The sequence below is a fragment of the Aythya ferina genome (assembly GCF_964211825.1).
Source record: "Aythya ferina genome assembly, chromosome: 15".
Classification (NCBI taxonomy): Eukaryota; Metazoa; Chordata; class Aves; order Anseriformes; family Anatidae; genus Aythya; species Aythya ferina.
The window spans coordinates 4,848,043-4,864,049 of record NC_140314.1 but is presented as its reverse complement, the minus strand read 5'-3'; the positions used below and the strand labels follow the sequence as shown (position 1 = coordinate 4,864,049).

Genomic DNA, 16,007 nt, shown 5'->3' with positions numbered 1-16,007 from the left:
GCACAGACTGAAGTGGTCTTCCCCCACCCTTGAAAACAGAGGAAGCCAGGATTTAAAAAATCCTAAATATAAACTGTGAAGCAGCTGGTGTCTGCGGAACAGTGGGTGGTGTGGGTTCCTTCTGGCCTCTGATACACAAGACAAAGTTTGGGATGGGCCCAGGTGCTGTTCCTCAGCCCCCACACAAAAGAATAATGACTCACGTTTATACTTCAGGATACAAACCCCCCAACATCCAAGGGATTTAAGAAGGCATATGTGAGAATCACTCCTCCACCCACTGAAGTGGCTGCAGTTTGGGAGTGGAGTGTTGCCAGTGTTTAATCTAAAAGAACCCATAAGAAGGGATTCAAAGCAGGAAGCCTGTAGTTTCCCACCCTGGCGATAATTATGGGTGCTCTGTCTCCATGTTGCTCCTCTTAGAAGTGCACCATGTAAACAGAGATACCATGAACAAAGCCATGCCCCTCACCACAACACATACAGGCCTCTGTAAGAGGGCATCGTGGACCTGAGGCTATGCAGGCAGTGATGAAGGTGGAAAAAAACTGCTCACTAAATCATCTGCGCAACTGGAAAGTAGCTACCAAAGCTTTACCAACAGGTGGAGTGTTTCCTACAGCTAACACCTTGCAATTTGCTGCATGCTGGCATCAGAAGCGTTTAACCCATGCCCTGCGAGGAGCAGCACGCTGAGAAGGGATGAAGGGAGGGAGGGAGGGTGCTTCCACTCACCTGCTGGAAAGGGTTGGGGTATCCAGCACTACAGGTGATGTAATAGCGGAGGGTATCTGCAAAGACAAAAGAGGAGAAAGTCATACTAGGTACATTGTTCCAGCTTTACAACAGTTTACGACTGCCACAAGGGAGGTGTTGAGTTCTGAAAGCAATACACAAAATGAAAATGCAATATAAATGGAATCACTTCCCTCTCTCTGTGCAGGATTACAGGGCATGGATGGCACTAGAAAAAGGGATGTAGGCTGCATTTGGGGATAGAAGAAAGATTTGTTTTCTCTTTGTTTCCCTCCCCGCAATTAAGACTGCTACTTTTTTGTTTCGCTCTCAACAATAAAGCAGCACATGGCTGCCCCACTTACATAGTCAGGGGAACCATCAAAAAAGTTTTATTCCAAAGTCAGCAGTATTCACAGTAAAACCACACTACCAGACCGTAGTCTAGGAGAAACCCAGTGGGATGGTTAATTTCTGTAACTTCTGAGTGTCGGAATAACATTCTACGGTCACTGACAGCAGCCAGAGGTAGAGTGCTGCCTAGGGAATATAGCAAAGAGACAACTCAACTTTCAGCCAGTTCTGTTCACCAGCTAGGTCACTAAGCAGCCACAGAAACATTGGCACAGGAGAGGCAGCAGTGCTGATATAAATACAGGCTGCTAACAAAAATACCTGTGAAAGCACAACATTGGGCCAAAGGAGGTGCAGACACACATCCCCGTGCTACCGCACCATGCTGAAATGTACCACTTCCTAAATAGACAAGCTCATGTGTTTAAAACAAACAAAGAGAAAAAGAATCTTCACAACTGGGGATTCTTCTGTCATACTCAGAGACTGGTTTTAGGCAGTGTTCTGTAGAAGAATGTTAGAAAGCCCTCCCTGTTCAAGAAAGTAACTTTCAGTAATATTTCCTAACAACATTATCACCTAGCAAGCAAGCAACGTAATGGAATGTGCTGGGAAAAGAAAAGGATGAAGAACAAGTTCTTGTCTTTTTGACGTGCATTAGGGATGAAAAAGTAAACACAGTCTGTTTTCTGATGGATGTTACTTGCATGTAATTAGATTTTAATTAGAAGGCTCTAGTTAGACTACTTAAAAGAGTGCATATAATTTCCTTTGCATCTTTCTATTGACTTGTGCTAAGAAGGTATATTACATTTTAAATCAATACCACAGACTTGGTCAGGAAAGAAAGCTCCTACCACATGTTAGGATACCAGCAACAAGTTATCTGTTCAAGGGCTCTCAGATCACTTGCTGGTAACATCCTAAAGGTGCGTTTTACCAGCAGCTCTATCAGTAATCGCAGTATGCTCACTGAGTACTCATGTTTATGAGTACGCAGGTAAGTAGGATTGTTAAATCTCCTATTTGCAGGCTTGAAGACACAGTTTCATTTCTCCTTGTTCAGGTGTGTGTGAAAGTTGATTGCTGCCCTCTTCATGAGCCCTCCATAACACTACAACTGCCTGGAGAAAGTCAGCATGCACAAAACACAAATACCAGGCTTTCCCCTGCCATTCTCAATAGTGCTACAGAGGGAAGGAGTTCTGTCAAAGAGTTGATCGTCCCAATACTGTTAGATTAATTCTCAAACATTTACAGTTCTTGAGATGAATGGGAGCATGTCAGCTCAGAAAAATCAAGGGTGAAGTTTGCTCAGTGAAGATAACAAAAGCTCTAAAACACATACACTGCCTCCCCCCTTCTCCCTGTACCCTTTTTTCCATTCCCTTTAATCTTCTATCTGTGACTCTCGATAAAACATATTCCAGGTCGCAAAGGTATTCTAATCAGTCCCAACTCAGAAATCAGCAAAATGCACAACCAAAAGCAAGGGGAGCTGTGAAGGAAGCAGACCTGACTGTATCCCGATTCTGCCGCACTTCCCATAAATATTGAATGCACCTTTCGGCAAGCCAGCGCACCAGAGACCGAGTGGTGCAACACAGACCGTCAGCTCCTGCACACTGCGATGCAACCTGACAGCTGTGATTTATAATTCATTAGCCTACTTTGGGGCAGCTCCTGCCAGATGCTCCATCTCCCCCTCACCGTCTCTTTCTCTGGGATGACTTCTGCCTCCTCTAAACAGCAATTAGCAAAATCTGGGCAGCAGATTTTAGGAGGGCAGCAGGAACTGCTTCGTGGGCCTCACTTCGAGCAGACCACACAAACTACATGCACAACTACTGTGCCAAGGAAAGGACTGCTCCCCCACACTCGTAAGTCACCCCAACCCATGGGATGGCTAAAGAAAAAATGGATTAAAGTGCCCCTGTGTTGAGAGAACAGCATAGCAAGAACTTTACATACAGCTGTGATCTTGACACCTATTTATTTTAAACCAACAAACCACTAAAAGTTTCACATAGGCTCCCACAGTGGTATCAATTTTACATCACCTTTATAAATGCATCAAGTTGCATGACGCACTGCAATTATATTGCTCCACAAATGTTTTTTCAGGCCCTTCCGGATCATCCCTGGTGGGCAGATTACAGATGAGAGTTCCCGATACCATCAGAGTTTGCAACTTGTGAGCCCAGAATCAAAGACTGCTGGTTACAAGTGAAGTAAAAAGCAGAACGGCGAAATGAGTGCAGTAGCACCAGCATTGCAGGCGACTAGTGTGACATTCCGTATGTAAAATGTGTTTTCCGAAATGGCAAAGCCAGCAGGAGCAGCTCTCCCCTGCACTGAACGCAGTGTGTTGATAGCTGCGGTGCTTTAAAACTAATGCTATAATAGGCACTGAGGCTGCCTTGAGGTTATCCTGTGCTGTGAAGCCTGTAAATGAAGAGGAGCGTGACCACTGCCTCCACACCGCCAGGCTGGGAAGAAAGGACAGAACAGGAGGCACCTTCACCACTTTTTAATCCCTATGGAGGCCGCCCTGTACAACAGCAAGTCTCACATTTCTGACCAGAGAACAGCTATGCTAACCCATTATTTGTGCTCTGCTAACAGCTCCAGGCAATTTTGTTTCTCCCCTGTAATTATCTTCCTGTTGCATTTTCCTCTCAAGGAAAATTCCTGAAGGCCGGATCTGATTTTTGAAGCCAGCCTTGAGGAGATGTAGTCTACAGAAGGGTTAGGTAGGGTCACAGTGGCAGCTGCCTGTGCCTGCTGTTGCTAGCAGCAGTCCTCCTGACCCGCTCTCTCAGTGCACAGGCAGTGTGGGAGCAGAAGGCACGGAAGGGAACTATCCGAAATGCGTTATTTTTGTAAAGTCTGTTTTTCCTAGAAAGGAAAGCTGAATTGCCTACTAAAGACAGCTTTAGCTGCTAGAATCTACGCATTGCTTCTGCAACCATGGAGACTTACTATTCATTTCAAAGCTCAGCAGAAACGTGAAAATGGCATTATGCACTTGCCAAAAGGCAGCAAGAAGATCTGTAGGGTAAAGAGCAATCAGGAAAAAAAATCCTAGTTAACAAAAGAAAATCCACACCTTGAGTAGTTTTTCCCAGCCATTCTTCATCTCTACTCAAGCATTCTCTAGCCAGCTTGCATTTTACATATATACCCAGATGAGACTGCATCTGTGTGTTCAATCACCAGAGGATGTTGAACTATATGGCCTGTGAAGTCAATGAGGAAGGATACTTTCCTGGCCAGGTTTTCTTGCCCATTAGGAGTTTTGTTTTCCTAAGGCAAAGGGATGTATCTGCATACCAGCTATATTTCTCTTATATACACTGCTGGTACTGGTGAAAGCAGGCTGACTTGATCATGAGTTTTCAGTAAAGAGCTCATAGGCATCCCAAGTGCTCTTCACGCAAAGTTTTCTGCTCATCAGGAGCCCAACAAAACAATGCAGGAAAACACAGCTCCTCGATACCAACAACAGCTCAACACAAGCCTTGAGAGCGCCTCTTTGGACAAGCTCTTTCCTGCAGCACCCACTCAGCCCAAGCAATAACAGCACAGCCACCACATTCCCCACGTGAGGTTTTGTCCTGGCCTTACTTCTCAGATAGGAAAGGATGGTGGTGGTGGTCCCAGTCCTCTGGTTCATTCAGCTCTGGGCTTCAAAGATGAGAGAGAATCAGCGAGGCCAATTAGGAAGCTGTGTGTAACAAGAAGGACTGCTGTTTATATCTGAGCAGCTAAATTGCAGCATCCAGCCTGAGAAACTTGGCTGGACTGGAGGTAAAAAGCTCCATTATCCATCCCTTGTGGTCAGCAGTTCTTTCAGATGAAGTGAATGTCTCTTCACAATGTAGCTTTCCAGTAAGAGAATCTGGAGAAAGCTCTTCCCGTTGTTTAGACAGATTGTCTTTTTATTTAATTTTATTCAATAAGTCATCTGATAATAACATAATATCAATGAAAACGAATGAGACTAGAAGATGGCCTCCTGCTTTGAAAATAAACATCTTGGCTGCACCAAGCCTTTTTACTAGCAGCAGGAGCTGATTATACAGCCACTGTTCAACTCCATTGGCTTTATCTCAATTAATGAATACAGGGCGAGTTAGGCACATATATATCATGCTCTTCTGCAAAATGATTTAAGCCTCTCCTCCAGGAAACCTGTATTAAGGCTCTCTGCCCAATCCCAGCACACCTCCCCCCCCCCTTTTTTTTTAAATGCAGCACATTTTCTCTACAAAACAAGGACATCTACTTGCCAGCTAAAAACATTACAACAATAATGATGCATTTAATCAGATTATTCTCAGCTCCATTAATTCTATTTAGATTGGCAAACAGCAATTAATACATAAACAGAAATATTAACATACTAGTTGCCCAGTATCCAATGATGTTATTTTTTTTTCTGGAAAATAATACGATAACCAACAGCAAAAAAAAACATTGCAAATACACAAACCTGGGCCACTCAGTGCTAGTCTGAATGCCAGAACACAAGGCTGGGAATATTACAATCCACCATATCTAAAAACAACTTAAAGTAGTGATTAAAGGGAAAAGTTGACCCAGCACTATAAAGCTTCCTGTTGTTTTACATTTAAGATTCTTTGTTGGTTCTTAAACGTCCTTAAAAGCAGATAACAACGCCCAGCCCAGTATCTTATACCCCAGCACTAGTAAAAAGCAGACACCTAGGCAAGAATAAAAAACATGACTGCTCTCCCAGTCCAATTTCAGCTTGAGTGATTTCCAAAATAATCGTGATTTCTACATGTATGGTAACGCCTATTGGATTCTTCTTCCATTGACTGTGAGCCCCTCCTTCAACTCACACCTTCTCTTAGCGATCTGTTTTCTGAACTGAAAAATTCACAGCAGGATGCACTTCAGTGAAACTAGCTGGAACAATCTTGAAACACTCCTGCCTCATCCATCTATCCTGCAGCAAAGCAGAGTGTGTGAAGAGCCTGTGCACTAGATCTGGGAGCCTTCAAACAGCTTCCCCCAGGAGGACAGCCCTGGGTCTGGCTCCCAGCCGCCTGCCCTGCCTCCTCAAGCCTGTCCCCGTCACAGACACAGCTCAACTGATCACAAAGCGATTGCCACAGTTCACAGCCAAGAGTATTAAGGGATACCAACACTTTTTTCAGACTTATAAAGGTGTTTTTAGAGAACTGCCATTGGGATTAAAGCCTCATTGAACAGTTCCACATCACAGCACTGATATCGTGGTCTTCCTTCCTGCTCAGGTGCACAGGACGCTCCCGACGCAGGGGACCAAGGCCTATTTCCATCGCTTCCTGACCATAAACTACAGCAGAGCAGTGGAAATTCATATGGCAAGGCGGAACATTTGATCACCTCCCCACCAGCTGCCTGGTGCGATGGCAGGCTCAGAAGCAAGGCTGATTTCCTTCTGTAGAGAAGGAAAGGTGCTTGTGAACGCGGAACGGCTGCCGAACAGCAGGGAGCTGACACACCAGCAGCCCACGGAGGAGGCCGGCCTTCCAGCTCAGGCCTGTGACAACACCTGCTCTTCCTCCTCTTCAGCGTCTCACTCAGCCCCATTCACCGTTATTTATGGAGTCTTAGCAACTGTTGGAGCTGGCGGAGCTGCCAGAACAGAGCCTTATTTCACGCCGGGGAGCTGACTGTCCCTGCTGGGGGAAGCAGGAGGAGGGAGGGGAGTGCCAGGCCCAGCCACCAGCAGCCTCCACGTGCACGACACCGAGGAGCAAAAACCTGCAGGAGCTGACAAGAACAAGTGAAACGGAAAAGTTGCATGGAAAGGTGTTCCTTCAGTTTCTCAGGGTCAACCAAATTGTTTCCAAATGTTCTGGTTTGGGTTACCAAGTTACTACAGCACACAGCTGACATTAGTGTCACATATTTCCCCTTGGCCTCCCTAGCCTGTTCATCTCCTCGAACAACACAGAGGCTAGCTGGCACCTGAAGCCACATCGCCGTCACCCTCACAACCAAGGGAGGATTTTCATCTTGTGCAGTGTTAAACACTCATTCTCTTCCCTTATTGCATTTCTTTGTTACAAAGACCCATCTGTTGTGAACTGCCAGGCTCTCTCCTCTTCCCTCCAGGAAATCAATAAATAAGGGTCTCCAAGAATAAGCTGCACTGTGGTAATATCAACTGGCATGTACTCTTTTATACTACATTCTGCCTCCAGACATAAATATTTCTTATTGCTTCCAATCCCTGCATCCTCAGCCATCGCTACATACCTAATTCCCCATCAGTTACGCAGTGAGAGGCAGCGATTGGCTAAGCACACAGCAATAACACTAGATCTTGGGTACACATGGCAAAGATTCTCAGATTCCAGCAAATAAGAACCAGCAAAGACACATGTGGCTCCTTTTACAAATCAGTATCATGGCTTATCTGTGATTTATCATCACAGAAATGTATAGAGGGATTATCAGGAGGAGAGAGGGTGGGAGAAAAGAAAAGCTCACTTTATTAGCTAAGCAGCAGACCCAGCCCTGAAAAATACCTTTCCTTTTTAGCACTTATCTCTGCTGGCAAGCACCCAGCCATATTTTTGTTAAGCCACAGTTCTGAATATCTGTTTTGCCCCCAAGGTCCAAATTGGAGGCACCCCTAATCTCAACCAACCACTTCAGTCTAAATTAGGAGTGATAAACACAAAATCCATCAGTGCTTCAGCTGAATGCCACAGTGATGCAGGCATATTGCTTGAAATGGAACAGGGTAAACAAAGCAATCAAAATACTGCATTTATAATGGAAAGGGAAATTCATACTTCTCTTTCCTGCTGTTTCCGTTCATTTACCCTTTAAATTAGCTTTCAAAAGACTCCTATTTATAACCACCATTAAGAGACAAATTGACATATATTTGTTAATAACAAATACAAAAATAAATACTCTAGATGCTGGGATACAGACCCAAGAGCAGATTTTAAAAATGACAACTCAAACTGCACACTCATACTGCTACAGTTCCGTCACTTAAAGGAGGAGAAACAAGACCAAGGCTGCTACATTTAAAGAAAATAATCCATGGAGTTCTGTTGTTCCACTATATCAGCCATTTCCATCTTAGGGCCAAGATGAAATAAAGATTCTAAAGGCTTTTCTGACAAAAATAATTAAAATGTACGTATGGACTTCTGACTGGAGTATAAATGCTTTTTGGGAAGAACGCTGGTTTTCCAGAGCTCCACACACATCTGCTTTTCCCACTGTACGCAGGTTGCTGGGTTCCAAACACAGCCACAAATTCTCAGACACTGCCATGCTCCTATGTGACAGCTGGAGCCACAGTTCCCTGTGCCAAAGCCAGACCCAGCACTTACCAGCACTAAGCACTGCATTATCTTCAACCACTTTGGAGACGTAAGCATCAGGGTTAATACAGAAATCACTGGAACCCTAGGTAGAGACAAGACAAAAGGGAAAAGGAATTTCAAAGAACACTAATATCAAAGAGCAGTTGAGCCAGGTTAGCATCAGGGAACCCTCCACTATAGGGATTTTTCAGACACTGAAGTCTCTCATCACCATCCCCTCTAGCACAGCTTTACACAGCCGCAGCAGTGCTGGAGTACGAGCCAGTGCAACCCACCACGGAGTAGCTCTGTACTTCTCATGGACGCAAATTACTGGGACAGCTTCTTAGAACAAGAGACACAGTAAAACAGGCACACCATAATATGCATTAATAGCTACTTAATCTTGTGTTTGATAACTCTGCAGGAAAGGGTGAATGGGACTTGGACAAGAGCCACTTACCACTGCGACAGCCAACTCCAGACCCAAGGATCCCCAGCTGACAATCAGGGCAAACACCCCAAGCAAACAAACCCTGTAGGAGACAGACAGATGGCAGATGTAGAAGCTCTGATTTCAAGCATCCAGATCTTTTACAGGATGTATTATGTGGAGTCCAAAGCAATTACCAAAACCAAAAAATTAACAAATACTGCATCTTCAGACAAATCATCTCATTTTATATGCTGCAGACAGCAGCAACCAGGAAAGTTTATGTCCAGTTGTTGCTTCCCATGTTTCCTGGCCCTGGGGCTGCAGGGAAGGAAGATGCCCAAAGAGAAGCCTTTAGTCTGCTTATAGCAAGGAAGCCAAAGGCACAGGGGTGATCCAGGGGAAGGCAGACTGGCAGACAAATGGCTACAATCCTATCACTTGAACTAGTCTCACTCTGGACATTACTTTCTAAACCCAGAAGATATTCAGAGAAAAATACCCTCCCACCCTATAGATATACATGTATATATAAAAACAACAAAATTGGGCAAATTCCTTCTGTTTCTAGAATAAACAAGGCTGTCTGGTGTAAGCAACGCATTGGCTACATGCAGTGGAAGGAATACTTTGCCCGTGTTAGGATACCTGACTTTGGTCTCCAGCTGTAAGCATCTGAACACCACCTGAGCACCTCACATAGCCCAAGGAGAGAGCCAAGCATCTGTAGGCAAACAGCTCAGAGCAATGGTTCAGATCCCTTCCACAGATGCCACGTGAGCACATCTCTGCACAGACTTAAGTTTCGTTCTGGCAGCCGGACCTCATTACTGGCACAAACAGTGGGAAATGGCTGCTATCAGGCCAAGACAGACACACAAAGCAGCGAGATGATGGAGCGGTCATCTCATTGATACCCAGCTAGCACACAGCAGTGGGAAAAGCTTTTGCACTTCCCCAACCAGCACATTAGCTCTTCACCTTTGCTGTCAGTATGAGTGCTAGAGACATTTAGGCAAAAGTGCTCCTCAACTCCCTCAGGTATGGGAATGCAGACTAATAAGCTGTATCATTTTATGCATCCCTATCTTCAGAGTAAAGGGGTACTGGCTTGCTTTCTCAGGCATGCTTTTGACTTCAGGCTTTGTAATACAAGGAGGTTCCTCCCACCTTCCCTCCAAAAACAAAACAAAACAACAAAAAAAAAAACACAACAAACTCATAATCAAGTTATTATTTAGTCAAACCTAGTGTGAGCCATGAGGAAGGGGCATCTCTTTTCTGCTACACTTGTTTCACTGAAGACTAGAGCTTTACAAAAATATATTTGTGGGTCTGATTTTTATTTTTATTTTAAAAAAGATCTATTCCTCAGTTTAACAACATATTTCTGAGGGACCACAGATCCATTCACAGGATGGGAATTCGCCTTGCAGAAGTCATGGAGCCTCACCAGACTGAGCCTTGCACAGCACTCTGGAATAAAGTGGCTGAATACCTTATTATGCTTTTTAAAAAGGATACAAAAATTATCAGTCATGGATCAGCAAGGTTCTGTGGTTTTATGACATAAGGACAACACCACTTGGTGCCTTCAGCTGAGCGTGGTGATCTGTTCAATGTGACACAGTCGTTGTTTTACTTTAAATGAAGATGACTGGGTCAGTAACTGATTGCTTGGCTGGAAGATCGAAAACTGGCATTTCACCATCTTGCTTGGCTGTGACACACTTGCTTCTCTATGCCATGTGCTCCCTTTGGGGAATGCCTTAATATGAACTTCTGGCTAACATGGAATGAGATTCTAATTTAAACTCTGGGTTTACCATCTGTGCATACACTTGGACTTTTGTCTGTACAACCTGCCAGGTATGAAGTCATCTGGCAAATAACAAATCTGAATACGCATTCCAATTATTAATGGTATCACCATGTACCAGGATAAACTCTTGGCTACGTCAGTTGTCAAACTGTCATTATGTTCACGAAACCAGTATCTTTGCCAAATGTGCCAAATTAAACCAAGCTTCAACATAGAGAAATATTTTTTTTCTTGTAGCGGGGCCTCAGCATGGCAGCATTTGCAGAGCTTTGTAGAAGCAGATATGCATTAATATTGCAGTACCATGGCAACAAGACTCCTCCTCATAGCTGTACAAATCATTGTGTGTTCTCAGTTTAAAGTGTCTTCAGGTGTGACAGCCAAAGGTAAACAAGAGCAGATCGTGACACAAAAGGCATGCTACCAGGCTGTGTAAACACATGCAAAGCTTATCAGCCATTAACAAATGCCTTCACCACTGTAGAGAATTACAGGGAAATTTTTTAAACCTGTAAATTCAAGGGAGGCTGTCCACATTACTATCTACCAGCTGACTCCCAGGCAAACAGAGGCTACCAGTGCTATCCAGCAAAAGGCAGACTACCCAGAGGAGTTACTTGGTTTTGATGCGAAAGCAAAGTGACAACAGTACCACTGAATCTTATAGCTCCTGCCTGTGAACCTCTCTTGCATGTAGCCCTAATCCAAACCACAGAGCAATGTGCTACAAAGGCTCTCTACGTTAAGAGACAGATTTAAACTGTTCAGCCTCAAAAGCCCTTGAAATCAATGGACAAGAGTCTAGAGGTTTAAGCTATCAGGCACTTGCACTCAGCTGGCCTTCCTTCTGCACTGTACCCGGGTCAGGACTTACCCCAAAAGAATGGCTCTGGAGTTTCTAATGAGTCCGAAGAGCACCAGCAAACATATTAGAACGTGGAACAGGAGCAGGCCCAAGTAACCCAGCCACCTGCAGCAAATAAAAACATAGTTGGCAAAGGAAAACTGGTGTATACAAACAATAGATTAAGCAGGTAAAGTAACTAATGGAGAAAAAAAAATTAGCCTCACTTTTCTTTGAGTAAGAGACACTGCTAATGGTTTATCTGCAGAAAGCACTGGCTATTTCCTGGGTATGGAGACCAGGCATGCAAAAGCCTTTAAACAACGTGCTCAGCATACACAGTTGTTGAGAAATGAGACTGCTAATCTTGTGCTACTGTACAAGTTATATGCAACTAGACACCATTAGGCAAAGAAGCATTGCACTTTCTTGAACTAGCCATTTGTCAGAATGTGCTTCAGTTAATCCATACGTGTGGATAGAGGCATTCTTTCATGGAATACACTTGGTGTGATCTTTTATTCAATAACTTTAGTAAAAAGGGAAGTTAGCCAAGGAACAAGTTCAGTTTCCTACTCTATCTAGTTAATATACAAACAATTCCCCAGTTTTAGAACACAAGCTTTTGTACAAGATTTTTTATGTGGAGAATAAGCTTCCCTTCAGTTGGTAATTAACCAACTGAAAATTAAGGGAAAAGTTGTTGCCATGCATTTTCATTTAAACTGAATGCATTTTTGCTCTAAGAAATGAAATCAGTGGACTGGGCCAAGAGCACCTGTAGTAACATACATGGCCTTTGGCTCAACCACCCAGAACACGCACTTAATTATTGCAAAACAGGCCAAAACAAATGCAACCATTGTACTACAGCACAGTACACACCTGTACCAGTCATAGAGGTCAATTTGAATTGCCAGCTCCTCCAGAGACAGCTCTTCATTCTTCCAAAAGGGGATCTCAGTGGTTTGCCTGACCAGATCATCCAAGAGACCTTGTAACTTCTGGATAATGTGCAGGTAGTCTGTCTGCTTTGCAAACATCTCCTCCAGGACGAGTAAGTTTGGCTCCACTGTTTGGTTCAGGGCCACTGCAGTATCTAACACCTACAGTGTGGCAAAGAAAAGAAAAAAAGCTTAGGAAGTCACAGAAGTAAAAGAGGATTCATTCTTACTAGTGAGTTATGGACAGCTTCCAAACTACTGCTTTTCTGTCTTAAGAGGCTGAGACTGCTTGCCCTTCAAAAACAACCTACAAGCATCTATAAAGTTGATTGTTTGCAAGTTGTCCTCTGATGGTATCTCAGCTGAGCCTTCACCATACCTACACACTTTACAACGTGTTAAACAGGCTCTGCTGATAAGCAGGAAATCTTAAATCACAATAGCCATCCCTTTTTTAACCACCTTCTGTACCTTTGCTTTAAACACGGTTTAAAAGTCATTTTCCATATCGAAATATAGAACAGAACAGCACAAACCCAGAACACAGCCACTAGGGCTGTGAAGGCAATTTTTTTTTCCCTTAATATTTGTTCACCTTAGTTCTAAAACAGGTTAAAAATGTCTACAATTAAGTCTAGTGGAGGGACATTTGTGGAAGGTTACAATGCCCTGATATTAGTACCTGTAGCCATCAGGGTTGCAGAAAGGTACCATGAAATTTGAGGTACTACAGCAATAACCAATTGTGCTAAAATGATATATTCTACTAACAGACTCATCTGCTTTGGCCTGCCTCCATGTCCATGGAATAGAGCCGATCAGAAGCCGTGTTTAAATCAAGCACAATCGCAAAGAGAAGACTTCATTTAACAAGCTGTGTTTGCTCTGATATTTTTAGAAGAGCTGAAGAAAGCATCACTCCATTAACGGAAATTTTAGCACATCTCTAAGCTTGGAGACTAACAACAACAAAAAAAAGGCAGAGATACAGGCACAGACAGATTCAGGAGAAGAGGTGCCGAGGATGTCTGCTCATTCCCTCATTCCCCATTTGTGAGGGTGCCTTCCCTTGCACTTACCCGGTCCTGGACACCCGCCACAGTGCGGTTTGCATGGCGCAGCGAGTAGGTCAGCCGGTGAATACCGTCACTGGTCTCTCCATTCCCATAGAAGCCAACAGCAATTCCAGCACTGCAGAGGTAAAAAAGCAAGAAAGGGTATAGTTAAAGCTAAAGGGTAGCAATACAATGCACCGCTTACCTCTGCAAGGCCCTTCATGGTCACATCAGCACCTTTTACAGGAAGGAAAGCTTCATGCCTCCACAAAGAGCAGCTGGGGTAATTATGCTCCCCAGCAACCACCAGAAAAGTCAATCTGTGAATGTTCTCCTGCATTTCCCACGCAGCCAACAATTGTCTATATAGCATCCATATAATGAACCATCCCTTCTTAATGTATGAGCTTCATTTATGAATGACAATCTGTTAGAGAGCCATTAGAGAGCTCAGACCCAGCCATGGGCAAGCAGAAATCAAGACAGCCAACATGCACTCCAGTGGCTCCTGCAAGAGGAAATGGGTGCTACCATTGCTCTGCCAGGAACCCCATGCCTTCTCTGGACATGAAATACAGATCATTTCATTACATTTTTAAGAAAAGGATACTGAGAGCTTGCATTGACTACTTGTCTATGGTGGTGTCTTCTGGATCTATTTTCCATGTCTTCTCTAGCTACACTCTGAAATATGCATGAACATCATCTATCTTGATTTATCTTCCATTAGAAGCATTTGAGTTGTACTGATTCAGACTATTTGGAAGCAAAGCTTAATAACTTGCTAGGACAAAAAGCTTATTTATTTTTAAGCAAGTGATTTTCAAGCTTGCAGACACAATTCAACTCCAGCTGCTTGGCAAATTACCACCTATCAGTTGATTTGCCGTAACTGTCCACACATATCAGTCTGCCCCAATTATGAAGTAAACCATATTAGCTTAAGCCTCACTTACAGGAGGAAGATCCTGTAACTGAGTTACAACCAGGAGATTATCTGAAGCAAGTCAGCAATACCCCTTCTATTAAGGCATTACCACAGGAACTCACCATTCCTCTTCCCAAGCCCATTTTTACTAATAACAGAGGAAGAAAGAACTTGTTAAGGGTTTATACAACTGAACTTAGGGGAAACAAACATTACCAGGATACACATTTCCCATTCTCATGTCACTTTTGTCTTCAGAACATCCAGAATCTTTTCCGGGATGGTTCTCAAGACACCAAGATGGTGGAACTGGAAACGAAGCTGGTGGTGGTGTAGGAGAAAGGATTTTTTTTTTTATTTATTTAAATATGTTAAAAAAATTCTGGATGAAGCAATTTCCTCACAATAACTTTGTGCTTGGGTTATAGCACCACACTCACAGAGGTGGTTTGAAGGAGGTATGAAAGAGGAAGGAAGCAAGGCAAACAGCTTCCAGAACAAGGAAGTGCAGGGTCTTGGTTTAACAGGAAGGGTCACAAAAGGACATTCAGCGTTCTTCACCTCCATCACCCAGCTGGAGAATGAACCTAAGCAGGCCAGGGTGGGCTTTGTCTGGATAACAGAAACTTGCCTAGATTTGCTCTGGCATGTACACCAGTCTGCAGTCCAAATGACTGTTTAAGCTGTCACTCCTGTTCTGCAGGAACACAGCATCCACCCTTCCCTTCCCATGTCTCACGCATCCCAAAACCAGTGAGCAGAACAATATAGTCACCTGGCTGCACTTCTACGTTTTCTTCACATGTGCAAGAAATAGAAGTAAAGATCACACACTGGAAGCAGAGCCCCTATGAAAATCCACGTCAGCCCCATGCTTTTTCCAACAATAAAAACTCCAGAAATTACAGGGGGCTTGGTCTATAAGCCTTAGCTGAAGAGTCTCCCAGGGATGGGAGACAGCTACATCATACACAAAGAGAGGTAGCACGTATGTAACTCCTAATATTTAGTGTTAATACAAGAATTCAGTCTCTTTCTTCATGAACAACATTCCTCAAATATTTTCACAATGGCAACAATGCTGATAATGGAAGAGAGAAAAGCCCTCTGCATTCCTCCCTGGTTGCAGCTATAATCAGAGCTTGATAATGCATGCCTAGGATGCAGGTGGTGGTGATGAAGATTAACAAAACAGAAACAAACAAAAAAAAAACAGCACTCCCCATCCCTGAGAACTAGAGAGATTACAGATCCTGAGCTGTTCCCAGGATAAGACAGCTCAGCATCCCATCACTGCAATTACAAACCTCTGGCTTGAATTTCCCCTGGTCTTATCAGAGCAAACAAATTCAGACAAACCATTTCATTGTCCACAGCAGCAGCAAACTTTAGCAGTTGTTTATACTGTCAACACCAAATAAATTCCAGGACATTCCAGGCATTGAATATGCAGATTTGAACCCTCTAATTGGCAAGTGATGTTTATTCATCCCATTACAGCTACTAGAATGCTATTCTTTCAGCAAAGGCTTGGTGAGTGCCCAAA

General features: G+C 43.6%; 1 protein-coding gene across 2 annotated transcripts in view; it reads right to left on the bottom strand.

Annotated features, from left to right (window-relative positions):
* The window catches only part of TTYH3 (tweety family member 3), a 73,501-nt gene that overhangs the window by 13,389 nt on the left and 44,105 nt on the right, over positions 1-16,007 (bottom strand). For both annotated transcript variants that reach the window (XM_084537261.1, XM_084537260.1), the window contains exons 3-8: positions 13,558-13,669; positions 12,420-12,640; positions 11,565-11,660; positions 8,899-8,971; positions 8,463-8,538; positions 736-791 (exon numbers count right to left, since the gene is read on the bottom strand). In XM_084537261.1, the coding sequence (XP_084393387.1) occupies positions 736-791; positions 8,463-8,538; positions 8,899-8,971; positions 11,565-11,660; positions 12,420-12,640; positions 13,558-13,669 (634 nt within the window). The remainder of the gene's footprint in view (positions 1-735; positions 792-8,462; positions 8,539-8,898; positions 8,972-11,564; positions 11,661-12,419; positions 12,641-13,557; positions 13,670-16,007) is intronic.